This window comes from Hippocampus bargibanti, linkage group LG11, assembly GCF_051943395.1.
Source record: "Hippocampus bargibanti isolate YZ-2025 linkage group LG11, ASM5194339v1, whole genome shotgun sequence".
In the NCBI taxonomy this organism is placed as follows: Eukaryota; Metazoa; Chordata; class Actinopteri; order Syngnathiformes; family Syngnathidae; genus Hippocampus; species Hippocampus bargibanti.
Window position 1 is genome coordinate 20,305,064 of NC_142744.1, and position 26,842 is coordinate 20,331,905.

General features: G+C 43.6%; 2 protein-coding genes across 2 annotated transcripts; both read left to right on the forward strand.

Moving 5' to 3' along the window:
* Positions 1-1,993: 1,993 nt before the first annotated feature.
* Positions 1,994-15,067, forward strand: LOC148891893 (cAMP-dependent protein kinase catalytic subunit beta). Its single transcript, XM_089007914.1, has 8 exons — positions 1,994-2,119; positions 2,801-2,899; positions 8,326-8,408; positions 8,516-8,642; positions 8,717-8,812; positions 9,134-9,256; positions 10,693-10,857; positions 13,869-15,067. Exons 1-8 carry the CDS (start codon positions 2,057-2,059, stop codon positions 13,992-13,994), a joined length of 882 nt encoding a protein of 293 aa, XP_088864040.1. The 5' UTR covers positions 1,994-2,056; the 3' UTR covers positions 13,995-15,067.
* Positions 15,068-22,840: 7,773 nt separating this feature from the next.
* Positions 22,841-25,797, forward strand: exosc4 (exosome component 4). The gene is made up of 3 exons (XM_089008262.1): positions 22,841-23,051; positions 24,675-24,881; positions 25,276-25,797. The coding sequence occupies exons 1-3, from the start codon at positions 22,881-22,883 to the stop codon at positions 25,633-25,635; spliced, it is 738 nt and encodes a 245-aa protein (XP_088864388.1). The 5' UTR covers positions 22,841-22,880; the 3' UTR covers positions 25,636-25,797.
* The last annotated feature ends 1,045 nt before the right edge of the window (positions 25,798-26,842 follow it).

A 26,842-nucleotide genomic window follows, 5' to 3' on the forward strand; every position in this document is an offset into this window, starting at 1 on the left:
GACCTCAACTTACGAACTTAATTGGTTCCCAGACAGAGTGTGTAAGGCGAAAAGTGTGTATCTAAAAAAAATGTCCCACAGGAAACCATTAAAATGGGAATAATCAGTTCCCGGGTTTCCATAAAATATACTTTTCAACTCAATAAGCCTTAAAACTACACACAACATACCTTATTCTATGTATAATAAATGTACTATTATATTGTAATGAAAGAAATAATCTGCATTGTATCATAAAGTCACTTTATTTACATTTGTGATGGTCATTGATGGCTTGATGGAATGGCGTTGGATGTCAAAGGTCAAAGGGAATTGCTGTTTGGAAAGAGAGGCACATTACATGAGGACTGTAATTAAAGAAATAAACTGCTGGTAGGTAAAATAAAGTTTTAAAAAGGTTTTAATCAAGGGTTCCAGGGGGAATTCACTCGCAACAAAGGTTTGAATAATGTCTCTTCCAATACCTAGCAAAATAAAGTATCTTCTTGTACTTAAATCCAAATAAAGTCTCTTCTGCTGTAGCCTCGCCACCTTAGCTAGGTTCAAATCCAGTATCCAGTCGTGTGGTCCCAACTGGCAATGAGTTCCACGCAGCAATCAACTTCTCCACAGAGCACAGCAATCGAGCTTGTCTTTCCCCAAGCTGCACACTCAAAGGCTCTCTGCCTTAAGAGCCCTGCTTTCCAATCAAGCCCTGATCAGCCGCAGGTGTGTGGGTTTAATTGCTGCCTTCCACCAGGTGGGGCCAAGACTCTCTCTGGGTGGAGCCATCTTCGGGGGATGTATTTGCCCTCCAGGACACAGCCTCTCGTGACATCACAATATATATATATATATATAGTAAAGTCTCGTTATATCGATATCGGATATATCGATAGTCCCGGTTATATCGATGCTATTTCTATGCACGCACGGAGAAAATTACATGCAAACAGGGTCGGATATATCGATAGTCCCGGTTATATCGATATTTTTTCGGACTCCCTTGAATATCGATATAACGAGACTTTACTGTATATATATATAGGGCCTAAACTACCAGGAAAAATTTAGTTTGCTGACGAAGTTTCTTGGATAAGAAGCGAAACGTCCGAAACCTTCAAAGAAGTACAGATGACGGCTAAAGAAACCTTTTCACAGATGGACCACTCCTGTACGACTGAGAGCTTACACAGACATACAATGGTTTGCTCAATTATTGTTTAAGTGAGTGTCTTCTTCTTTTCCTTTCGGCTTTTCCCTTCAAGGGGTCGCCACAGCAAATCAGTGTCCTCCGTCATTAGAGGTTTGATCCGCATGTTTGTTTTGGCCAAGCTTTTACGTCGGATGCCCTTCCTGACACAACCCTCTGTATTTATCCGGGCTTGGGACCGGCACAAGAAGACTTATGTCCCTTTGTGGCTACAGAACAAGCAACCCGCTCAGTAAAAGACTCCCGAACACAAAATGGTCATCAGCTAAACTGTAGAAATTTAGTTCATATACTATAAGCTTTTGAACACTTTAATAGTGATATACAGAGGGACAGCAATGCGGTCTCACTGCAGAGCAAGCCAGCACAGTTAGCATAGTGACATCCTAAAAAGTTTCAAACCAACACCCTAAATCACATTTTTAGGCCTGCAATCCCCTGAGACCAACGGCAGTGACAAAAAAAGAGTGTGAACTGAGTAAAAAAAATGTGCCAAATCTTAATGTTCTTTATGATATACGACAATTTGACATTTCAGTACAGATTTTAGGAAGGTTCATGGCACCCGTGATTTGTTTTCAGACATGTCTTTTTACCTAGACACAACGAGAAAAAAAAACATGTCTTTACGTAGGCCATATATGGCCTCTGGGCCTTGATTTCTCACCTGTGCTTTAACGGATCAAACTCTGAAAAGCATTCTCAACCCTCGCAAGCATTCACCACCCAATGTGACATGGGCATTTGAGTAAATAATACAGTATAGCAACATACTAACATGCAATTCTTTTCCTGCAGAGCACGACGTGCCTCGATGACTTTGACAGATTAAAAACTCTGGGCACAGGCTCGTTTGGGAGGGTCATGCTGGTGAAACACAAAGGAACAGAACAATACTTTGCCATGAAGATACTGGATAAGCAAAAGGTCTGTTTTAAAAATATACAACTTAGACAGAACACATGAAGCCATGGTCGTGCGCCAATCCCCAAATCGCATAGAAATAACTACGCAGGCGTCACACTAAGTAGTAGTCACAGCACATAACTAAATAATAGCATGCCAACAATGCAAATATGAAATGTTGCTGACCGTTGAGTCAGCCTCTGTGATTTCAAGGAGGATAATCTGTGTATCGTCCCTTTGTTTCATTGACCTTTCTCCTCATCGCTGAAAATGAATAGCGGCGATCGGTTTCAGCCCAAAGGCATTGGCTTTTGGTTAATATTGGACTGGCCCGCTAGCTTCCAATGTTCATGAGTGAGCGATGATGTCTTACACTGGCAGAAGAACACCATTTCTTGTCAAATACACTTAGCAATTGTCTATCAAGTATTTTTTGCACATTTTTACCTTTCTGAGCTATCTGACACAACCAACCTAACCATGTATAGTCCCGTGATTCTTAGAATAAAATACGTAAAATCTGTAATAGTTGGCAGCTTTGGTAATTCTTTTTAGTACCTGATGGGCTTTGTTGTTGTCACAGCTTTCCAGTTTAGCAGTAGTGTAAATGTATTACTGCGAGAGTTGTTTCTCTCATTTAGATGCCAATATTCCAAAACAGACTCAGTCTCCCTGACTTACTTTTTTCTTCTTTTATGTCAGGTGGTGAAACTTAAACAAATAGAACACACCTTAAACGAGAAGAGGATATTACAAGCCGTCAGCTTCCCCTTTCTTGTCAAACTTGAGTATGCCTTTAAGGTAAGGTAAACGCCTGTGTTGCATTGTTTTCTGCTTTCATACATGATAATAATAATAATACATTTAATTTCAAGCGCCTTTCAGAACACTCAAGGACACTTTACATTGGTAAATATCCGTGGCTGAAGATTTTGCTCCAGTTGTCGTTTGCCATCATTGTGCACAATGCATTGTTTGAGCTGCGTTGTCTCCTACAAGCCACTGAGCGCCTTTCATAACTCTCAAGTATACTCTACAGTCACCGTATAATGTAAGTTTACCTTTTGTAGCGACACAAATTTTGTTAGCTTCTTTTGAATCTTTCTTCTGGGGCTGAGGTTCTGTGCATCTACTTTGGAAAATGATATGCAAATGCATGACCTTATAACGCTTGGGAAAGTCCGAAGCACGAAGCAGGCTTCTGATTGGCTGCTGTGCTGAGTATGCAAATTTCAACTGCCGGTAGCATATGTCTGTGTGCTTGGCAACGATCCACGTGTACTGTTCGCGCGTGACGGCGAGGGCGTCCGTGGCGAGTTTGTAGAGCGCGCGGTAAGGATAATCCATCCATGATTTTGCGGAATTTAACACAAGTAGGTATTATTACCTACCTTTTTGATGGTCGTTGATGGCTTATGGAATGAGAGTCACCTTCCATAAGGACTGTTGGTAACTTAACCTCTTGTGTGTCTTCTCTTCTTTTTTCTTTGGAGACTCCTCATCATTTTTGCTGATAAAAAAACCTCTTAATTGACACCTGTTGGTTTCTGACTTCTAAGGTCTTACAAAGCTGAGGCATCACATTATCGTTCATCATGTTTATGATTGTCATAGCCACAGTCTTTTCTGGATGGAACTGTTCGGTAAAAGACTGCACATCATTCCACTTTGCCCACATTGCCTTTATGAGCTCACTTGATGCTGCAGCCATCTCCTCCTCGCCCGCAGATGTTCTCGAACCATCCGTTACTGGCTTTAAAATCCTCAATAAGCGCCAAACTTCCAGGTTGGCGCATGGCGATATCGGCGTGAATTAGCCGTGCTTTCTCGCATAAAATAGCTTTACTCACGCTGTCGCCGGTTCGCTGCTTTTCGTTAATCTAAATTAACAGTTTTTCAACTTCTTCGATTGCCCGAGACCGTCGCTTTGAGAGCACGGAAACACCTTTTGCAAGAGACGCACCTTTGATGGCTTTTCTATTCCGGAGAATGGTAGCAATGGTTGACTTAGCATAGCCGTGCTCGGCCACTAAGTCAAGTTACACAAACGCACACCTCGTTCGTGTTTTTCAATTATCTCTTTCTCAGCTACGCTGATTTTATTTTGTTTCTTCTTGGGCTGAACACGAGCCTGTGGTGTTTTTTTTTTTTCGGTCCCATCATAGTAAAATTATCCGCAAAAAGCTCCAAGTAGGCGATCGACGTGTGCTTTCAATGAGAGGGGGTGTGGAAAGTAGCGCCGGCTGGAGCGCTGTTCAGTCGTGTGCTTCCGCCGAAGATCACTCAGCCAGATCCGAAGGTCGTGTGCTTTGGTGTTCTTCTGCCGAAGATTACTCCACCAGCCGTGGTGGGTGTGTATTATGAAAATAGTGCTTATTATAAGGTTTAATTTTCATAAATTTGACGTTCGTGAGACGAAAAGTTCGTAAGATTAGGTGTTCGTAAGTTGAGGTCTCACTGTACAGCAAAACACATTGACGTGATGAAATGACCGCTACAATGTGTCTCTTTTACGGTCAGGGGCGGTCCTTTAGTGACGTCACATACGGACTCGTCACCAACTCAAAAACAAGACTTCCGGAATATTCAGCGAGTCTTAAAACGTATAATATAGCTATATGCCGTGGAATATTTGTAAAACACACTCAGTAGAAGTCATTTGAAGCAATTTGACAAATTATGGATACAGCTTGTCCAGAGACGTCGGTTGTCCTTTAATGCTTTAGTACAGGGGTCGGGAACCTATGGCTCGCGAGCCATATATGCCTCTTTTGATGATTGCATATGGCTCGCCGCTAAAACTAAATACATATTCTCGTTTTTTTCGCCGTTCATTTCTCATTGGGGCTGCAGTTGGCGGAAAGCGCAATTTTGATTGGATGATACTGGCCGTCATGTTGAAACAGGTAAACGGCCCTTTAAATGAGCCCAACGTGTGCACTTCAGCTTGAATGCACCGGAGCATTAGCCTTTGAGGAGAGAAAATGTTCTGATTCTAATTTGTAATGAAACAATACCATCGATGAAACAGTCGAATGTCAGTGACATTTTAACAAGCCCCATGTTAACGTTCGCATCAACATACTTCTGCGAGAAGTATATTGCAGATAGCAAGTGCGGAAGCTTATGAGCCGTGTGTAGGCTAGCTAGCAGTAACTTCCCCTCTTGACCGGCAAGTTGAATTTCATTCTGATCGTTTGCCTGGATTTTTACCAATCACGAGGAACGGAAAACCATTCATGTTAACGGTGAGTACTTTCACAAAGTGATTTTAAGTAATACATTCTGATATTTTATTGAAAATTGGCCGTGCGTGCGTGTGCGCGCACGCCTGTGTTTGTGTGTGCTCGTGCGCACGTGCGGGTGGCTCTCACTGAAATACATTTCTAAATATTTTACTTTTATGGCTCTCTTAGTCAAAAAGGTTCCCGACCCCTGCTTTAGTATATCCGGCCCAAAGACTCCCTCCAAATGCTCCTGGCCCAGCCCCTCTGTCAAATTTTAGAACCCACTGTGGCCCGCGAGTCCCAAAAAAACTAATGGGGTTTGAGGTGAGATTTGAAAGTATGGAAGGATTCAATATTGGGTGGAAGTGAGTTCCAGAGTTTGGGAGCAGAGCGGCTGAAAGCTCTGCACCCCATTGTGGTGAGACGGGCAGAAGGGAGGATGAGGATCTGAGGGACGAGAGGGAACGTAGATTTTAAGCAGTTTCAGACAGATAGGGGGGGCAAGGTTATGGATGGCTTTGAATGTAAAGAGAAGTATTATGAATTCAATCCGAAGTTTAACAGGGAGCCAGTGGAACTGCTGGAGGACAGGGGTGATGTGGAGAAAGGAGGGGGTTTTAGTGATGATCCGGGCTGAAGAATTTTGGACTAGTTGGAGTTTATGGAGACATTTTGATAGACACTGAAGAGAAGTGAGTTACAATAGTCGATGTGGGAGGTGACAAGACGGTGGATAAGAATTGCAGCGTTGTGAGGGGTGTTTTTACGGTCAGGGGCGGTCCTTTAGTGACGTCACATACGGACTCGTCACCAACTCAAAAACAAGACTTCCTGAAGATTCAGCGCGAGTCTTAAAACGTAAAATATAGCTATATGCGGTGGAATCTTTGTAAAATACGCTCAGTAGAAGTCATTTGTAGCCATTTTACAAATTATGGACACAACCTGTCCGCAGACGTCGGTTGTCCTTTGAAGTGTGCTGAAACTGCAAAAAATCAAAACCGGAAGTGGCCAGTTTCAGAAGGTCTCGCCCCCTTGTTCGTGGTGTCACGCCAAGACGTCTTGCCTTGCTCGAGAATCAAAACAATTGCTTCAGATTCGGAGAATATGCTTTCTTGTTACACATCCAGTTATGAATATGATTCAAATAGTTCTGAAGAGGAAAGCATACATGTTTACAATCGAATAAAGAATTTATTCCGTGCCATTTTGAGGCATGGGGGGGGGGGGGGGGTGTCGCAACCAAAAAAAGGCAGAAGATGGTGACAAAGCTCCATGTGGAAATGGGTCAACATTTTTGTCACACCACACAAGGATTCACCATCGCGTTATTTATGTTTTCCTTCTAATTTCGCCATCAACACGAAGTTTTCAGACTAGACAAAGTACCGCAAAGTACATTGACGTGATCAAAGGACTGCTACAGTGTGTCATTTCTCGGTCAGGGGCGTTCCTTCAGTGACGTGACGTGAGGACTCGTCACCAACTCAAAAACAAGACTTCCGGAATATTCAGCGAGTCTTAAAACGTATAATATAGCTATATGCCGTGGAATATTTGTAAAACACACTCAGTAGAAGTCATTTGAAGCAATTTGACAAATTATGGATACAGCTTGTCCGGAGACGTCGGTTGTCCTTTAATGCTTTAGTACAGGGGTCGGGAACCTATGGCTCGCGAGCCATATATGCCTCTTTTGATGATTGCATATGGCTCGCCGCTAAAACTAAATACATATTCTCGTTTTTTTCGCCGTTCATTTCTCATTGGGGCTGCAGTTGGCGGAAAGCGCAATTTTGATTGGATGATACTGGCCGTCATGTTGAAACAGGTAAACGGCCCTTTAAATGAGCCCAACGTGTGCACTTCAGCTTGAATGCACCGGAGCATTAGCCTTTGAGGAGAGAAAATGTTCTGATTCTAATTTGTAATGAAACAATACCATCGATGAAACAGTCGAATGTCAGTGACATTTTAACAAGCCCCATGTTAACGTTCGCATCAACATACTTCTGCGAGAAGTATATTGCAGATAGCAAGTGCGGAAGCTTATGAGCCGTGTGTAGGCTAGCTAGCAGTAACTTCCCCTCTTGACCGGCAAGTTGAATTTCATTCTGATCGTTTGCCTGGATTTTTACCAATCACGAGGAACGGAAAACCATTCATGTTAACGGTGAGTACTTTCACAAAGTGATTTTAAGTAATACATTCTGATATTTTATTGAAAATTGGCCGTGCGTGCGTGTGCGCGCACGCCTGTGTTTGTGTGTGCTCGTGCGCACGTGCGGGTGGCTCTCACTGAAATACATTTCTAAATATTTTACTTTTATGGCTCTCTTAGTCAAAAAGGTTCCCGACCCCTGCTTTAGTATATCCGGCCCAAACACTCCCTCCAAATGCTCCTGGCCCAGCCCCTCTGTCAAATTTTAGAACCCACTGTGGCCCGCGAGTCCCAAAAAAACTAATGGGGTTTGATGTGAGATTTGAAAGTATGGAAGGATTCAATATTGGGTGGAAGTGAGTTCCAGAGTTTGGGAGCAGAGCGGCTGAAAGCTCTGCACCCCATTGTGGTGAGACGGGCAGAAGGGAGGATGAGGATCTGAGGGACGAGAGGGAACGTAGATTTTAAGCAGTTTCAGACAGATAGGGGGGGCAAGGTTATGGATGGCTTTGAATGTAAAGAGAAGTATTATGAATTCAATCCGAAGTTTAACAGGGAGCCAGTGGAACTGCTGGAGGACAGGGGTGATGTGGAGAAAGGAGGGGGTTTTAGTGATGATCCGGGCTGAAGAATTTTGGACTAGTTGGAGTTTATGGAGACATTTTGATAGACACTGAAAAGAAGTGAGTTACAATAGTCGATGTGGGAGGTGACAAGACGGTGGATAAGAATTGCAGCGTTGTGAGGGGTGAGATAGGGACGGAGACGATTGATATTACGGGGTTGGAAAAATGCAGACCGTGTTATGAGATAATAAAGTGATTGTTTACTCTTTTTAGGACAAATCCAATTTGTACATGGTGATGGAGTATGTTCCCGGAGGCGAGATGTTCTCACACTTGAGACGAATTGGGAGGTTCAGGTGAGGCCCTCAGGAATAAACACTGTTCGTATCTTTAATTTGTTTTGTTGTGATCATTGGTATAGCAGGCATTGATTTATGTTTTTTCCCCTCTGCTTCCTCTCTAGCGAGCCGCACGCACGCTTCTATGCCGCCCAGATTGTGCTGACATTTGAATATCTCCATTCGTTGGATCTCATCTACAGAGATCTGAAACCTGAAAACCTTCTCATTGACCACCATGGCTACATTCAGGTAAATGGCATCATAGTTTCACTGCAACTCTTTTTGTGACTGCAATATCCTCACATGATCAATTAAATTTCAAGGTGACTGACTTTGGATTTGCCAAGCGAGTAAAAGGCAGAACCTGGACGTTGTGCGGAACACCAGAGTACCTGGCCCCAGAAATAATTCTCAGCAAAGTATGCCATTTCAGTACATTCTTCAAACTCTCCCATCTTTATTTGAACTCTCCAGCCATTTTCTAATAATCTAACCTGTACATCTGCACTTACTGTATAGACAAGCATGAGGTTTGACAGTTTACTTTGAGTCTAATATTTCTGCAAAAAATGTCCAAAGAAAATACTCACCATTTAGGACATTCACCATTCGAAGCTCAGGTCCGTGTAACTTATTATCATCTAGTACATTTGAGTCGACTGCTTGGATCAAGTTTGAGTGGTAGATTTTATTTTGTTTTATCCCTTCCAATGAATCATTAGGTGTGATGCCTCTTTCAGGGCTACAACAAAGCTGTGGACTGGTGGGCCCTAGGAGTCCTCATCTATGAAATGGCGGCCGGCTACCCTCCGTTCTTTGCTGACCAGCCCATTCAGATCTACGAGAAGATTGTCTCCGGAAAGGTAGCAGCATGTGTCATCAAAGTCGGGCAGTGTGATATGGCTGAAATGTAATATCCCATTAAATAATTTTGCCAAATATCTCGAGAACGATACAGTAACGGTCTTCCTCTGGGTCCAGTGAAAACTCGGCATTAGAAAATAAATATAAAAAACAAATATCAATCCAAAAAGGAGATGTGCAGAGTTGTACTAATTAAAGAGGAATTAAGTTGATGAGCCATACAATGAAACTCTGGGAAAGAGTAGTTGAAGCTAGACTAAGAGCAGAAGTGAACATTTGTGAGCAGCAGTATGGCTTCATGCCAAAAAAGAGTACGGCAGATGCAGTGTTTGCTTTAAGAATGCTGATAGAGAAGTACAGAGAAGGTCAGAAGGAATTGCATTGTGTCTTTGTAGATCTGGAGAAAGCGTATGACAGGGTGCCCAGAGAAGAGCTGTGGCATTGCATGAGGAAGTCTGGAGTGACGGAAAAGTATGTCAGAGCGGTGCAAGAAGATGTATCATGACTGTAAGACAGTTGTGAGGTGTGCTGTCGGTATGACTGAGGAATTCAAGGTGGAGGTGGGACTCCACCAGGGGTCAGCTCTGAGCCCCTTCTTGTTTGCTATGGTGATGGACAGGCTGACAGACGCTATTCGACAAGAATCTCCTTGGACCATGATGTTTGCAGATGACATTGTGATCTGTAGCGAGAACAGGGAACAGGTGGCGGAGAAACTAGAGCTGTGGAGATATGCCCTGGAAAGGAGAGGAATGAAGATCAGTCGCAGCAAGACGGAATATATGAGCTCGACAGCGCTACAGAGTAACAAATGACACGGTGGAAAGTGGATGTTTTTTCCAATTGGTTTGCTCCAATAATATGGTGATTGCTCTCTTTCACCAGGTGAGCTCACAGTTAGCATGCAGTGTGACTAAATGAATAAACATGCATCAAACTTTCGCTATCCAAGCGCCGAATCGCTAACTCTGGTTAACTTCCTCGTTCGCCTCTGCTGGTACTCTACTGCTCTGGTCCGTGGTAAATGGCTGTTTTGTCCGCTGGGAATTTGTGTAAACTTACACCTTATTTATGCGTGTTACCGCAATTGGCTGCCACACAACGATTCACCATCATATTATTTGTGTAGTTTTCCTTCTAATTTCGCGATCAACACACTGTTTTCAGACGAAAAAAGTATCCAAAATGCACTGTGTGTCGCTTTGTCAGTCAGTGGCGTACCAAATGTGACGTCATGTCCGGCATCGACATCAACTCGAAAACAAGACTTCATGAATATTCAGTGTGACTTTTAAAAAGTAAAATATAGCTATATGTGGTGGAATCTTTGTAAAATGCGCTCAGTATAAGTCATTTGAAGTGATTTTACAAATTATCGACGCGACTTGTCGGGAGGTGTCGGTTGTCCTTCAATCACTTTTTCTCATCTTCTCAGGTGCGCTTCCCCTCCCACTTCAGCTCGGATTTGAAGGATCTGCTTCGGAACCTGCTGCAAGTTGACCTGACCAAGCGCTTCGGTAACCTGAAAAACGGTGTCAATGACATCAAGGGCCACAAATGGTTTGCCACAACAGACTGGATTGCGATCTACGAAAGGAAGGCAAGACTTTGTTTTCTGCCATGATAGCATTATTGCTGATCTGAAGAAATTGCTAATTTTATCACAATAGTCAGTAGTGCACTTTTATCTGCTTTAATTACATCATATGTGATCCAAAGCGCTTTTTGCAAAGAAATACCAACATGGAAACAACCAAGCTGACGATAACATCTGCAGCTGCTACAATGTACTTTACAGAACACTGAAAGGGCCACGTCCAAGAAATCATAACATTTATCCATTTCAGGCACTTCGGATTATGTGGTTCACGTTCAGCTTTTGATGAAAACTAAATGCTTCTCAATGCCACTTGTGGTGTGGAAGATACGGTACTTCAACCCCCAGGATCCCCAACCGCAAACCGCCGAACAGTCTGTTTTTCCATCCATCCAATCTTTATCTGTCACATTCATCCTTTTGGACTTATTTTACATCACTTTGCTTGTCTTCAAGCTGCTATCTTGTACTAAGCTTGTCAAAGTATTTTCGTTTCCTCCCCTGCATAAAAATTGCCAAACTCCATTTGTATGTCGCTGATAGATGCCAGTAAAGATGTTCAGACACTCTCACTCGCATCAGTGACAGCTTAAGAGTTGCATTTAATGCTGAATGGATGGCAACAAAGAGTAAGCTTGCTTAAATGTAGCCACTAGCCTGGCTTCACACAGCATATGCGATCTTTAGATTGTTTCTTTTCGGTTTTAACTCATTTAATTCATGTTCTGAATCTGATTTTGACTCAGATTGGTTTGTTACCAAAAAAATCACACTGAAGGCATCATCAGCCTATCCATCAATATCTATGCGTTGACGGCTTGATTTTTCTCAGTCATTACCAGCCATGTAGCCTTTCTCAATGTTTTGCAAGGCTCGGCAACTTGTTGTGCTCTTGCTCAATCAAACGATCAAAAAAAAAGTTACCAAATTGCAGTCGTTGCATCTGTTCAACCATGACTGTTGCCCCCCCCCCCCCCCCCCCCCCAGCCTTTAGGTCAGTACAGGACATCCCGGCAGCCTAGTGAGATGGATGAAATGGTTGGATTGCGCTACTACAGTAAAGTCTCGTTAGATCGATATTCTCGGGAGTCTGAAAAATATCGATATAACCGGGACTATCGATATATCCGACCCTGCGCGCATGTAATTTTCTCCTTGCGTGCATAGAAATAGTATCGTAATAAGCGGTACTATCGATATAACCGATATCGATATAACAAGACTTTACTGTATATCATATTCACTTGGTGCAATATTACCGTAATTTCCGAACGACAGAGCGCACCTGATTATAAGCCTCACCCAGTACATTTTTAAAGGACAAACCATTTTGTACATACATAAATCGCATGTTTATTAAGAAAGACGGGACACAGAAAATGTTTTCAAAGTTTTAATGGTATATCTTAAAGGACAACCGACGTCTTCGGACAAGTTGTGTCCATAATTTGTAAAATGGCTTCAAATGACTTCTACTGAGCGTATTTTAATAAGATTCCACCGCATATAGCTACATTTTCCTGAATATTCAGGAAGTCTTGTTTTTGAGTTGGTGACGAGTCCGGATGTGACGTCACTAAAGGAACGCCCCTGACTGAAAAAAAGACACATTGTAGCAGTCCTTCCATCATGTCAATGTATTTTGCTGTACTTGTTTGGTCTGACAACCTCGTGTTGCACCCAAAAGCCGTCAGAAGAGGGCGTCCAAGCTCCATATAAGGAATTTATCAGCCTGTGGAAACGGAGGTGGCCACAGGAAGTCGCCATTTTGTGCCTCTTTTTTTGGGTGAGACAGTTCCCCCCAAAGTTGCCTCAAAATGGCCCGAAATAAATTCTTTAATCGATTGCAAACATGTATGCTTTCCTCTTCAGAACTGTCACGTCCACTCGAGGAGTGGTGACAGGACTCGAGGCACGACGAAAGATAGTTAAGGTCGGACCCAAAATACACGGTGGAGACCGTGATTCCTAAAAAAGTCTTTACTGAGACACATGTGGCAAAAAATAGAAAGTCAGGTAAGGTAGGAGAGCAACGACAAAACAGACCTGCGTGCGGTTGGGTGACAAGAATACACCAATAACAACAGAACGGTAAGTGTGGCTTTTATAGCCAGAAGGTACAATTAAGGAAATGGGGAACAGGTGCGTGAGTCCGGAGAGCCGGGAGGGGAGCGGCCCGCTCCAGGAGCAGAGGAGGAAGAGACAGGAGGGGAGGGGCACGCTCCTGGCGTCGACGAGGATGTGACAAGAACTATTTGAATGATATTCATAACTGGATGTGTAACAAGAAAGCATATTCTCCGAATCTGAAGCCATTGTTTTGATTCTCCAGGAATGCAAGACGTTTTGGCGTGACATCACGAACTGGGGGCGGGACTTTCTGAAAATGCCCAATTCACAGCTCAATTTTTTGCAGATTTTGGACACTTTAAGTCATTTTTATTGGTGTTTAGCATTTGAATATAAACATCATACTGCATGTTTTGGGTATTTTAAATGTATAAAACGTTTTTCTGATGCCAGTTAAAAAACAAAAAAGTGACGTCGGTTGTCCTTTAACTTAACTCCCTTCAAAACAGTGCCTGTTACAGCAACACAACATGCATTACGGTAGTAACACAGCCCGAACAATGCTGGTAAAAAACATACCAAGTCACTGGGACACGGAAGAAATACGTTAGCAAAAGTTGCTCTTCGTTTTGGTAAACGATTTCCCGCCGCTGGATATCCAAGCCTCCGATTCAACTCGGAGGGCCACTTTAAATGCACGATTCACACGCGTAGTTACCGTAGTTACATTAACTTGGGTCGTCCTCGGCACATATGTCTCACTCTTAACTTTAGTGCTACGTGCGGCCCATGGCGGCCGTTACAAAAATGCGTAAATTGGCTGCATCGTTGCATAAAACGCAGGGTTGAAAGCTTGTGACAAAAGTCGCGTCTTATTGTCCGATTTTACAGTACTCAGAATGAATGAATGAATTCTGTTGACACTTTTTACTTTGCTGTATCAGGTGGAGGCCCCTTTCATACCAAAGTGCAGAGGCCCTGGGGACACCAGCAACTTTGATGACTACGATGAAGAAGAAATCCGTGTTTCCGTCACCGAAAAATGTGTGAAGGAGTTTGCTGATTTTTAAGGACCGAACAGAACGGGATCTGCCACAACAAGATATGTCAGGGAAATAAAGGGATCTTTGCACTCTTCTGAGGACTTGGAAATTAAGCAGAGATGACATTTCATCACCCCGTCCTATTGTTCCCACTTGTACCACACACCGCTCAACGAGGTTGCCATGATCTTTTGGTGCCGATAAACTCTCACTGTTACCTACGTCCGCACATTAAAGCAGACTCACCACCTTTTTTTTCTTTTCTTCAGTATACTTTGTATTTTGTTCTTTTTAAAAGGAGAGTATTGGTCATCACCCTCTTTTTAAATAGAAAAGGAGTAAGGTGACATAGTAGATGGACTCGTGTTACATTAGTGGCCCGGAAAGGGGAGGTAACAGATGTTATTTGTCCTGTTTTGTGAGATGCAAAGTTTTTAAGAGGGTGGCTGAGCAGATTTTCTTTTCTTTCTTTGCTTTTTGCCCCATAAAGAATGAGAGGGAAAGCATCAACCTCAGTTTTCCCAACCCCTGGCACCGAGAAAAAAATCTTATGTTATTTACACATACATTGTCACTCTGGTTTTTGTCCCAGTGTATACTACATATGTATTTACTCTTCCCTAGATTTCAAGTCTGTTTCAAACAGACTCTGTTACAATGCAATCTGACTGGTCTACATTGAAAGAGTGAAAAAAATTCCGTTTGAGATTTTCTAAATTATGTCTAGTATGATGTGAAAAGGCCGACGTGAATCGGTGCGCCTCGGCGTGTTTAGTGCAAGAAATACAGACTCCATCATTTATAGTTTTAAACTTTGTTTTAGTTAACACAACATGTTAACCCAGCTGGATTTATTTGTTACCAACCATGAAGGGTTGATTTTGTTTCATTCAAATGTTATCAAGGACAGTGGATTGCAAACTTATTCTGTGTGCATATTTGAATGCCTGGATTTCGAGGTACTGTTTTTTTGTCACCCAATACACTGTATCACAAAAAGCCCTGTTCATGTTCAGCTCCTCACATACGTATATGCGTTGTTTCATATGTTTTTATTTATAAACATTCGAGATGCTATTAAATTTTATTTTTAAAAGTGTTAAATTTGTGAAAGTGCCCTTCGATCTTCTTCTTTTCCTTTTGGCTTTTCCCCTCAGGGGTCGCCACAGCGAATCAATGTCCTCCATCTATCCCGGTTTTGTGCATCCTCTTCTCTCACACCAGCTACCTTCATGTCCTCTTTGACCACATCCATAAACCTCCTCTTCGGTCTTCCTCTCGGTCTCCTGCCAGGCAGTTCAAGGCTCAGCATCCTTCTCTCGATATAGTCACTCTCTCTACTCTGGACATGTCCAAACCATGTCAGTCTGGCCTCTCTGACTTTCTCTCCAACGCCTCTAATATGAGTTGTCCCTCTAATGTACTCATTCCTGATCCTATCCAACCTGGTCAATCCAAAAGAAAACCTCAACATCTTCAGCTCTGCGACCTCCAGCTCTGCTTCCTGTCTTTTCTTCAGTGGCACTGTCAAACATCATGGCTGGTCTGACCACTGTTTTATACACTTTTCCTTTCATCGTAGCTGAAACCCTTCTATCGCACATCACACCTGACATTTTTCTCCAGCCGCTCCAGCCTTCCTGGACACGCTTCTTCACCTCTTTTCCACACTCTCCATTGCTCTGGACAGTTGACCCCAAGTACTTAAAATCCTCCACCTTCTTTATGTCTTCTCCCTGTAGCATCACTCTTGCACTTGGATCATTCACACACATATATTCCGTCTTGCTGCGACTGATCTTCATTCCTCTCCTTTCCAGGGCATATCTCCACATCTCTGGTTTCTCCGCCACCTGTTCCCTGTTCTCGCTACAGATCACAATGTCATCTGCAAACATCATGGTCCAAGGAGATTCTTGTCTAATATCGCCTGTCAGCCTGTCCATCACCATAGCAAATAAGAAGGGGCTCAGAGCTGACCCGTGGTGGAGTCTCACCTCCACCTTGAATTCCTCAGTCATACCGACAGCGCACCTCACAACTGTCTTACAGTCATGATACATGTCTTGCACCGCTCTGACATACTTTTCCGTCACTCCAGATTTCCTCATGCAATGCCACAGCTCTTCTCTGGGCACCCTGTCATACGCTTTCTCCAGATCTACAAAGACACAATGCAATTCCTTCTGACCTTTTTTTAGTCCGGCCCGCCGAACTTGTCCAAATTACATTGATACCTGGGTTTACGAACTTTTCGGTTTGCGAACGTTACATTTATGAAAATTTTACCTTGGCATACAAACTTTTTTTCGGGATACACACGGAGCTGCCACAATGAGTGATGTGTCTTTTGCGAACGAGCCCGTTCTTCTAACAACAAAATGGCAGTCGGCTTGTTTGGTCCTCTATTCCCGCCCCCAGTCTTCGGTTAAAGACACATGATTGGTTAAGAACGCAGTAGTGAGGGGAGGTGGTTTAAACATTAAAGAGACAGGCAGACAGTGAGAGAGTTTCAACTTTGATAGTTCAACGGCAGAGTGTAGGCTGCAAGGTTAAAATATCCCATCAATCAGGCTCCACAACAACCCGCACAAGCCATCTGTAATCTTGATGCAAAAAGCTATCAACCCAGCTAAACAGATCACAATTGATGAACTAGATGAAATTATCACAGAGAAAGCACCGACAAGGGATCATTCCTCAAGATGGTGAAATAAGAAGGCTACGTTCCTCATCAAGTGTTTAATGCTGATGAAAGCGGCCACTCCATTCCATCGAGCCATCAACGACCATCACAAAGGTAAATACAATGACTTTATTATACAGTACAGTTTATTTCTTTAATTATAATACCATAGCACATTTATTATACATAAAATAACGTATATTTTGTTTATTTTTAAGGCTTAGAAAATTAAAGTAGAAAATTATGTTTTATGGGGACCTGGGAACGGATTATTCTCATTTTGGTAATGGCTTAATTTATTAATTTTTTCGTAAGCCAAGGTAACACTATAGTAAAAACAGTATCTGAAACTCATGACACAAAGTTCGCGGACACAAGGCAGGCAACTTTTAAGAGACCCCATTTTTTACAAATTGAAACGCAATAAGACGACTGTTGGGGTAATTCGCCATACAAACATCTCTAAGCATCGCTCTTTAATCTTTGTTTACATTTTGGACTTCCTGATATGTCATATCCTGCCTTCCTTTACATGATGTCGCATTTACATTACGTCACATCCTATCGCGTCACACACTGTGCGCCGCATAAATACTCCCGCAGTCTCACTCTCTCACGCTCTCTTCAAGAGCTGTCTACGCTGTCTTCATGATTTATCCATCCTCTTCCATCAACACCTGTCGAAGCAATGAACCAAGGGCGAACGATGAAAATAATCCAACAACGACAAATAGCAAAAAAAAAAAAAAACGGCCACAAAGATGCCTGCCCCATTTTTCACATCTTGGAACACAATAAGATGACAAATGGCAAATAAACCATTGTTGCAAAGTATATCGGATTGTTTAAAAATTAAGGATGTACCTCCCACAAATGCTCCCTTGCTTAATTTACATTAAATATCCCTTGCTGAAGATTTTGCTCCAGTTGTCGTTTGTCCGCAATGCAAAGTTTGAGATGCGTTCTCTACTACTGTCACGTTTTGCAAGGTGGTGATGGCGGGTGCGGATCCCAAAAAGCAGGCAGGAGGGAGCAGGAGGTTGTTTGACAAATTGTATTAAAATAAAGGTCAGCAGGAACAAAATGTAAAACATCAGTATCAAAAGAAGACCAAAAGTAAAAGTCCGCCAAGGTTAAACAAACACATGCACAGCATACACAATGCATGCAACAAACAGCAAACGATGAACCGACACTGGATGGTCGTGCCGGGTGTCCTTTTAAGTGTGATTAAAACGACCAGCACCTGCGAGGCTGCAGGCAGGGCTGACGTCGCTACCCGTTGGTCGCCCATCTGATCGGGACGACCAGCACCTGTGCAGGTGCAGGCGGGGCTGACAGCGCCCCCTGTTGGTCGCCAACCAGATCATGACAGCTACAAGCAGACTAAGCGCCTTTCAAAACTCTCAAGGACACATTACAGTCACTGTATAATGTATGTTAACGTTTTGTAGCGTCATAAATTTTGTTAGCTTCTTTTGAATCTTTCTTCTGAGGCTGAGGTTCTGTGCATCTACTTTGAAAAATGATATACAAATGCATGACGTTATAACGCTCGGGAAAATCTGAAGCAAAAAGCAGGCTTCTGATTGGCTGTCGTGCCAAGTATGCAGATTTTAGCTGCAGGTAAGGATATTTAATACAGCCGAAGTCTGTGTGCTTGCAACGATACACGTGTACTGTTTGTGCATGAAGGCGAGGGCGTCCGTGGTGAGTTTGTAGAGCGTGCGGTCAGGACAATACATCCATGATTTTGCAGAGTTTAACACAAGTAGTGTGATGTCACGAGAGGCTGGGTCCTGGAGGGCAAATACATTCCCCTAAGATGGCTTCACCCAGAGAGAGTTTTGGCCCCTTCTGGTGGAAGGCAGCAATTCAAACCCCACACCTGTGACTGATCACGGCTTGATTGGCAAGCAAGGCTTTTAAGGCAGAGGGCCTCTGAGTGTGGAGGCCAGGGAGACAAGCTCCATTGCCGTGGAGAAACTGATTACTGCATGGAACTCATCGCCAGTTGGGACCATATGACAGAACACTGGATTTGGACCCTTGCTAAAGGTGGCTAGGCTACCTAGGAAGGACATCAAGAGGGGTGAGGCCTAGAAACACACGGAAAAGGACTCCGTCTTCAGTTTCACCTCAGAAGAGACTTTATTATGATTTAAGTATTGGAAGAGACACTATTCTTGCCTTTGTTGCTTGTGAATTCCCCTTAAACCCTTTATTAAAACCTTTGTTTGCATTCAAACCTGTCGCCCATTGCGCTCCTTGTCCTGTCCCGCTGAGAGCTAGCCTCTCATGACATTACATATTCTGGAGAATGTGGGCACTGGACAAGCGTTAATAAGTGCATGGACATAGATGGTTTGTGTTGAGTTTTTTTCCAAATTGAAAATATCTTCAATTACAGACAATGCTAGAGATGCGGAGAGACGGGACACATCTCATGGCAGTGTGAAAAACCAACAGAAAAGTCCATGCTGACCGCTGACTCTTCCAGTGCCCACCCTGCTCATTATGCGTCCCTCCTGGGGGGGAGTGACAGCTCACTAACAAGACCCCCACCTGTCCAGTGACAGTGAATCAACAGGATGTTGAAGCCCTGCTGGACTCAGGAAGCCTGGTCACCTTGGTACGCCAAACGCTGGTGGATCCAACCAGGTTGTCTCCAGAGAAAACCCTTCCAGTCTCCTGTGTCCATGGAGACATGACCACAACCAAGTGGTTGACTCTCTCCCTGTCCCCCTCCTGATTGGACGCGACTGCCAGGCCTTTCACCCACTGTGGAGAGAAACACAGGAAAGACTGGCCCGACTACCTCGAAAGGGGAGAGGTAAGACGCGTGTAGTGAATACTCAAGTGTACCCCCCTGATTCACTCTCCCCAGCCTGTGCTGTCTTAGGGACAGCAAATGCACCACCGGAGACGGAATCTGGCCCAGAGACAGCCGAGGAGACTTCAGCCCCAGAAAATCTCTCGGCTTCCAGTGTTACTGAGAAACCAGGGACCCAGAAGCTGCCTCCTCTAACAGGCGGGTATGGTACAGCCCAGTTACAGGATCCTACCCTTGCCAACGCCATGAAAAATGTGCAGGTTTTAGACGGTGTCGTACTGGGGGCAAGGACAAGTCCCATATACCCCCATTTTGCTGTTGACCGGGCGCTAATATACAAGGTAACGAAGCAAAATGATGAAGTACGTGAACAACTTCTCGTGCCACAGCCACACCGAGCTACAGTACTGGACTTGGCACACACATACCTGCTAGGGGGACACCTAGGGGTAGAAAAGACAAAAATGAGAATCTTGCAACGGTTCTTCTGGCCAGGGGTGCACAAGGATGTGGAGAACTATTGTCGTTCTTGCCAACAGGTGGCGCCAAATCCCACATACAGAAACCCGCTCATTCCCTTACCCATCATTGAGACCCCTTTTCAGACGCTTGGGCTAGATATAGTCGGACCTCTACCAAAATGTGGTAGGTGACACCAGTATATTTTAGTTATGGTCGATTATGCCACTCGGTTTCCAGAGGCTCTTCCCATCAGAAAGGCTACCACTAGGCAGTTTGTAAAGGAACTGTTTGCTCTCGCCAGCAGGGTGGGAATCCCAAACGAGATACTGACAGACCAAGGAAGCTCCTTTATGTCCAAGGTCATGAAGGCCCTATGTGCCCTGCTCAAGGTCAAGCAACTGAGAACTTCCATCTACCACCCACAGACGGATGGGTTGGTAGAACGGTTCAACAAGACACTCAAGGCCATGATGAGGAAAGTTATCGAAGAAGATGGCCGAAACTGGGATCGACTGCTGCCGTACTTGTTGTTTGCTGTGAGGGAAGCACCACAGTCTTCTACCGGTTTTTCACCCTTTGAGCTGTTGTATTTTTACAGACCCCGGGCACTGCTGGATATCGCCAAAGAGGCTCGGGAAGAGCAGCCGTGCCGACAGCGTACCCTCATCGAGCATGTGGGAGACATGAGAGAAAGAATGAAGGCCATTTATCCTATCGCGCTGTTCAGTTGTCTTCCCTCCAGCAAAACTAAGGAACCGGCAAGAGAAGAAGTTCAGATGGGTCCAAGTTCGTCCCCACACCAACGCCAGCTGACCCTCGCATTGGTCGAGCGTAACCAAGACATCTTCTCCTCCATACCTGGGCACACAGAGGTGGTGCAACATGAGATATGCAACATACCTGGAAAAACAGTACACCAGCGTCCATACCGTGTGCCGGAGGCCCGTAAGGTAGCTATTCAGGAGGAGATAAGGAAGATGCTGGAACTTGGAGTAATTGAGGAGTCCCAAAGTGCCTGGGCAAGTCCGATCGTATTGGTTCCCAAGCCAGACGGGTCAATACGATTCTGCAATGAGTATCGGAAGTTGAATGAGGTGTCTAAATTTGATGCATATCCAATGCCTCGTGTTGATGATCTCATTGAATCCCTGGGACAGGCACGCTTCATAACCACTCTCCACCTCACAAATGGTTATTGGCAGGTGCCCCTGACCCCGGGCATCAAAGGAGAAGACAGCCTTCGCCACACCAGAGGGACTCTACCAGTACACCAGGCTCCCATTTGGTCTCCATGGAGCACCTGCCACGTTTCAGCGCCTGATGGATAGGATTCTCACCCCCCACAAGAGGTACGCAGCAAACCCGAAAAAGTGCAGGTTGGCATTTGACAAGACCAACTACCTGGGCTACACTGTAGGCTGGTGAAGCCTCAAGAAGCAAAACTACGGGCTATACAAGATTGGCCCCAGCCCCTTTCCAAGAAGCAGGTGAGGTCGTTCTTAGGCCTGGCTGGCTACTATTGACGCTTTATTGCTGACTTTGCTACTATAGCAGCCCCCATGACCGAATTGACGACCAAAAAACACTCCCGGTTGGTGAAATGGAGCCCAGAGGCCGATATGGCCTTCATCAATCTAAAACAGGCGCTGTGCTCGAGTTCGATCCTGGTGGCACCAGACTTCAGCAAGGACTTCATAAAGTGAGCCTCCACCTCAAGCAGACCTTTGAGGCCGCTGTGATGACGCAGCTCTATCCGTGCTCTCAGATCGACATTTACGTCAAGGTAGTCCAGTTGGATGTTGTTTTGTATTTTACTTGTAAAGGTGACATGTACATTTTTTTCATTGTTGTATTATGTATTGTGCATGTTCGTAGGAATCTGTATTCAGACCTCACTTTGACAGAGTTACATTTGAACTATATGATGTAGAAATAGAGTAAATATATCTTATCAATGTATACATACTTAAAAGACATTGCAGCTCACATACTTGACCACCCCTGGTCCAAATAGTTCTAGTCATAATACGCACAGTTATGCGTCACGTTTAAATACAGTGAGACCTCAACTTACAAACTTTTCGTCTTACAAACGTCAAATTTATGAAAATTAAACCTTATAATAAGCACTATTTTCATAATACACACTCACCACGGCTGGCGGAGTGATCTTCGGCGGAAGCACACGACCGAACAGCACCAGAAGTTAAGTTACCAACAGTCCTTATGGAAGGTGACTCTCCTTCCATATGCCATCAACGACCATCAAAAAGGTAAATAAAACTTTATTTTACAGCACAGTTTATTTCTTTAATTACAGTCCTCATGTAATGTGCCTCTCTTTCCAAACAGCAATTCCCTTTGACCTTCGACCTCCAACGGCATTCCATCAAGCCATAAATGACCATTACAAATGTAAATAAAGTGACTTTATGATACAATACAGTGTATTCCTTTCATTACAATACAATAGCACATTTATTATACGTGGAATAAGGTATGTTGTGTGTAATTTTAAGGCTTATTTAGTTGAAAAGTATACTTTTTGGAAACCCGGGAACGGATTATTCTGATTTTAATAGTTTCCTATGGGAAACTTTTTTTGAGATACACACTTTTCGCCTTACACACTCTGTCTGGGAACCAATTAAGTTCGTAAGTTAAGGTCTCACTGTACTTTGATTGTGCGTGTGTGCGCGCGCGCGCGCGTGTGTGTGTGCACGTGCGTGCGTGTGTGTCTGTGTGTGTGTTTTCTACGGATTTTGACCAATCACGTGCGACTTTAACCAAAGGAGTTGCGGATTCAGCTCCTATAAGCGGCTCCCTAATAAGAGCTGCATCCAGTCGTTCACTTCGGAGAGTCGTCTTGAAGAGCCGGTTCGTTCGCGAGCGACACCTCACTAAACCTTTTGCATTTTGGTTCAGTGGAAACATGGCAGGTTTGGAGCTGTTGTCTGACCAAGGCTACCGTTTGGATGGACGCAAAGCCACCGAACTTCGCAAGGTTCAAGCCCGCATGGGGGTCTTCGCTCAAGCCGACGGGTCTGCATATTTAGAGCAGGGAAACACCAAAGCTTTAGCTGTCGTTTACGGTCCACACGAAGTAAGTAGCACTGGATATTAGCCCGATGCTAACTTACACCAACGGTAAATCTTAGCATATGGTTAATTAGAAACTTTAAAATGTTAGAAAGATTTATAAAACGCATACGTTTTTCATGACGAAGTAACTAATAACATACTCTTGCAATCCGAAAATATCGATGTATGTTACATTTAAAATATGTTTAGATAGTTATCCTGGTTTTGTACTAAGAAAGAGTTAAAGTAAGAAGAACTGAGACACCGAGATGACCAAACAAAGTAGACAGGAGTACAGGGAGATAAATGGCAGGGTGAAAGTCTCTGGTGGGGAAGGCAAACAAGAAGCCTACGATGATTTGTATGCTAGGCTGGCCCGCAGGAAAGTAGTTATTGATCTGTTGGCAAAACAGATACTGAGATGGTAAGGACGTGCAGCAGGTTAGTGTGATTAAGGATCGAAATGGCAAGAGAGTTGATGAATGAGGAAAAGGAGAAAGAACAAAGAATAGAAGATGTGACTGTTGTGGACTAGGACGCAGCAAGATGAAGATTATCAAGAATGAAGAGTGGAAAGGCACTCGGGTTCGATGATTTACCATTAGAGGTATAGAAGTGTCTCGGAGAGATGACAGTCGTGTTTGCTGGGTTCAACAAGATCTTAGATAGTTTGAAGATGCCTGAAGAGTAGAGAAGTGTACTGGTGCCCATTTTTAAGAACAACGGATATGCGAAGAGTTGTAGTGGTGTGGAGCTTAGACAGGCGAAGAGTTGTAGTAACTGCAGAGGAATACAGTTGATGAGCCATACAATGAAATTATGGGAGAGAGTTGTTGAAGCTGGACTTAGAGCAGACATGAGCATTTATGAGCAACAGTGCCACCAAAGAAAATATAGGTGGCAGTGCAGGGGGTAGCAAAGATGAAGATGTTGAGGTTCTCTTTGGGAGTGACCAGGTTGGATAGGATCAGGAGTGAGTATATCTGAGGGACAACTCATATTAGATGTTTTGGAGGGAAAGTCAGAGGGGCCAGAATGAGAAGGTTTGGACATGTCCAGAGGAGAGAGAGTGACTATATCGGGAGAAGGATGCTCAGTCTTGAGCTGCCAGGCAGGAGACTGAGAGGAAGACCAAAGAAGAGGTTTATGAATGTTGTGAACGATAGCAGGCATGAGAAAAGAGGATGCACAAAACAGGGTTATATGGGGGCAACTGATTCGCTGTGGCGACCCCTGAAGTGAAAAGGAAAAAAATGGTTCATGTTACAAATAATACTTTTATTGTATATTTCCATATCCAATCCAATCCACCTTTATATGCTTATACATTATACTGTAGAATTGCACCTGTCTAGATTTATTTCATCATACATAAGTATTCAAATTTGTTCTAAATATTGTATGACAGCTATTTGCAACTATTATGTACATAATATACTAAGTTGATATCTAAAATTATCAGTCACTTTTATAATTAATCAAATATGCATAATTGTGTGTGTGTGTGTGTGTGTGTGTGTGTGTGTGTGTGTGTGTGTGTGTGTGTGTGTGTGTGTGTGTGTGTGTGTGTGTGAGGTAATTCGAGAAATTTTCCATCTTTGGAAGTGTACATAATATAGAGTACTCATGCATCGTTGTCCTTTAGATGCGAGGCTTCCGCAGTCGAACCCTTCACGACCGGGCAGTCATCAATTGCCAGTACAGCATGGCTACTTTCAGCACGTCGGAGAGGAAGCGGAGGCCGCACGGCGACCGTAAGTCCACCGAGATGAGCCTCCACCTCAAGCAGACCTTTGAGGCCGCTGTGATGACGCAGCTCTATCCGCGCTCTCAGATCGACATTTACGTCAAGGTAGTCCAGTTGGATGTTGTTTTGTATTTTACATTTTTTTCATTGTTGTATTATGTATTGTGCATGTTTGTAGGAATCAGTATTCAGACCTAACTTTGACAGAGTTACATTTGCACTATATGATGTAGAAATAGAGTAAATATACAGTAAAGTCTCGTTATATCGATAGTCCCGGTTATATCGATACTATTTCTATGCACGCACGGAGAAAATTACATGCAAACAGGGTCGGATATATCGATAGTCCCGGTTATATCGCTATTTTTTCGGACTCCCTTGAATATCGATATAACGAGACTTTACTGTAGCTCATCAACATACTTAAAAGACATTGCGGCTCACATACTTCACCAATACTTTTAATTTTCCGAAATATATATTTTTTTCTGAACAGATCCTCCAGTCTGATGGAAGCAACTACAGTGTGTGTGTGAACGCAGCCACCCTGGCCGTGATCGACGCGGGCATCCCCATGTTGGACTACGTGTGCGCCTCCACCGTGGGGTTCGTGGATGAGACGCCGCTGGCCGACTTGTGCTATGCCGAAGAGAGTGGCGGTGTGAGCTCCTTGGCGTTAGCATTGCTGCCCCGCGGCGGGCAGATTGCACTGCTGCAAATGGATGCCAGGCTGCATCAGGACAACCTGGAGGCTTTGATGGACGCCGCCATGACTGCATGCAAAGGCGTGAGCAAAGTGCTGGACCAGGTAGTACGTCAACACCTACAAGAGGCTTCGCTGGCCACTGGAGACTGACATATGCCCTTGATCAGTTATTTTGAAATTACAATACTATTTCCAGGACTCAACAAGTGGAGGATCGCACGCTTTTCTACATGTATGACATTGTTTTCCACAAAATATCATGTACATTATTGTGTATATGTAGGAAACAATAAATATGTGTGCTGTCTAAGATAGGTTGCTTGTTAAATTGGAGTCACACCTATCGATTTGTAGTTTTCAATCAGCCTGTTTTGGGAATGTGGGAGGAACCCAGAGAAAACTCGTGCAAGCACGGGGAGAACATGCAAACCTCACATGGGTAGGTCAGAGCTGGAATTGAACATTGAATTGTACCTCTGCACTGTGAAATTGACGTGAACATTCGAATCCTGTGTGTGTGTTCCCTTGCAGTGAATTCATTCAAAATTTTCCAAAAGTGTGAGGGTACCCACAGTTAGTGAGTGCTCTCCTTCTTGGATTGTAAAGTAATTATAAAAGAGGACAGAGCGCTAAAAACAGAAGTCTGTAGGAAGGCTACGCACACTGGCCAATACTTACTTTTTGACTCTAGCCACCCTTTACAACACAAATTAGGAGTTATCAGAACCCTCCAGCATAGGGCTAAACTAATACCAACTAGCATTGAAGGTAGAGAAAAGGAGTCAAAACATATCAGGAGAGCACTCACTAACTGTGAGTACCCTCAGTGATCATTCAACAAATGTCAGAAAGAAAGAATAGGGAATGAAACCAATAATTCTCAAGATACAAAAAGGAGAGGAGTAGCAGTACCTTACATTGCAGGAGTTTCGGAAAAATTACAAAGGGTCCTTTGGCAACACAAAATTCCTACTTATTTCAAACCGATAAACACGTTAAGGCAAAAATTAGTGCATCCAAAAGATAGGCTACCAAATGAAAAACAAAGTAATGTAGTTTATTCCATACATTGTAAGAATGAAAATTGTAAAGAGCAGTACATTGGGGAGACTCAACAAATTCTCAAAAAAAGACTTCATCAACATTGCAGGGCTAATACTAGTGGGCCTCAATCGGCAGTACATTTGCACCTAAAAGCTAGCAACCACTCATTTGACGACAATGAGGTTAAAATCTTAGCGAAAGAACATAGATGGTTTGAAAGGGGGGTAAAAGAAGCGATTCTTATAAAACAACAAAATCCTTCATTAAACCGGTCTGGTGGGGTGAGGTTCAATTTGGATCGTTCATACAATAG

Excerpts from the sequence above, each read along its gene's own strand:
- LOC148891893 (XM_089007914.1), top strand. The coding sequence starts at position 2,057 with ATGCTGGTGAAACACAAAGGAACAGAACAATACTTTGCCATGAAGATA. Across the intron at positions 8,643-8,716 it reads ACCACCATGGCTACATTCAG|GTGACTGACTTTGGATTTGC; the intron begins GTAAATGGCATC and ends TTAAATTTCAAG. Across the intron at positions 10,858-13,868 it reads TTGCGATCTACGAAAGGAAG|GTGGAGGCCCCTTTCATACC; the intron begins GCAAGACTTTGT and ends TTGCTGTATCAG.
- exosc4 (XM_089008262.1), top strand. The coding sequence starts at position 22,881 with ATGGCAGGTTTGGAGCTGTTGTCTGACCAAGGCTACCGTTTGGATGGA. Across the intron at positions 23,052-24,674 it reads TCGTTTACGGTCCACACGAA|ATGCGAGGCTTCCGCAGTCG; the intron begins GTAAGTAGCACT and ends GTTGTCCTTTAG. Across the intron at positions 24,882-25,275 it reads AGATCGACATTTACGTCAAG|ATCCTCCAGTCTGATGGAAG; the intron begins GTAGTCCAGTTG and ends TTTTCTGAACAG.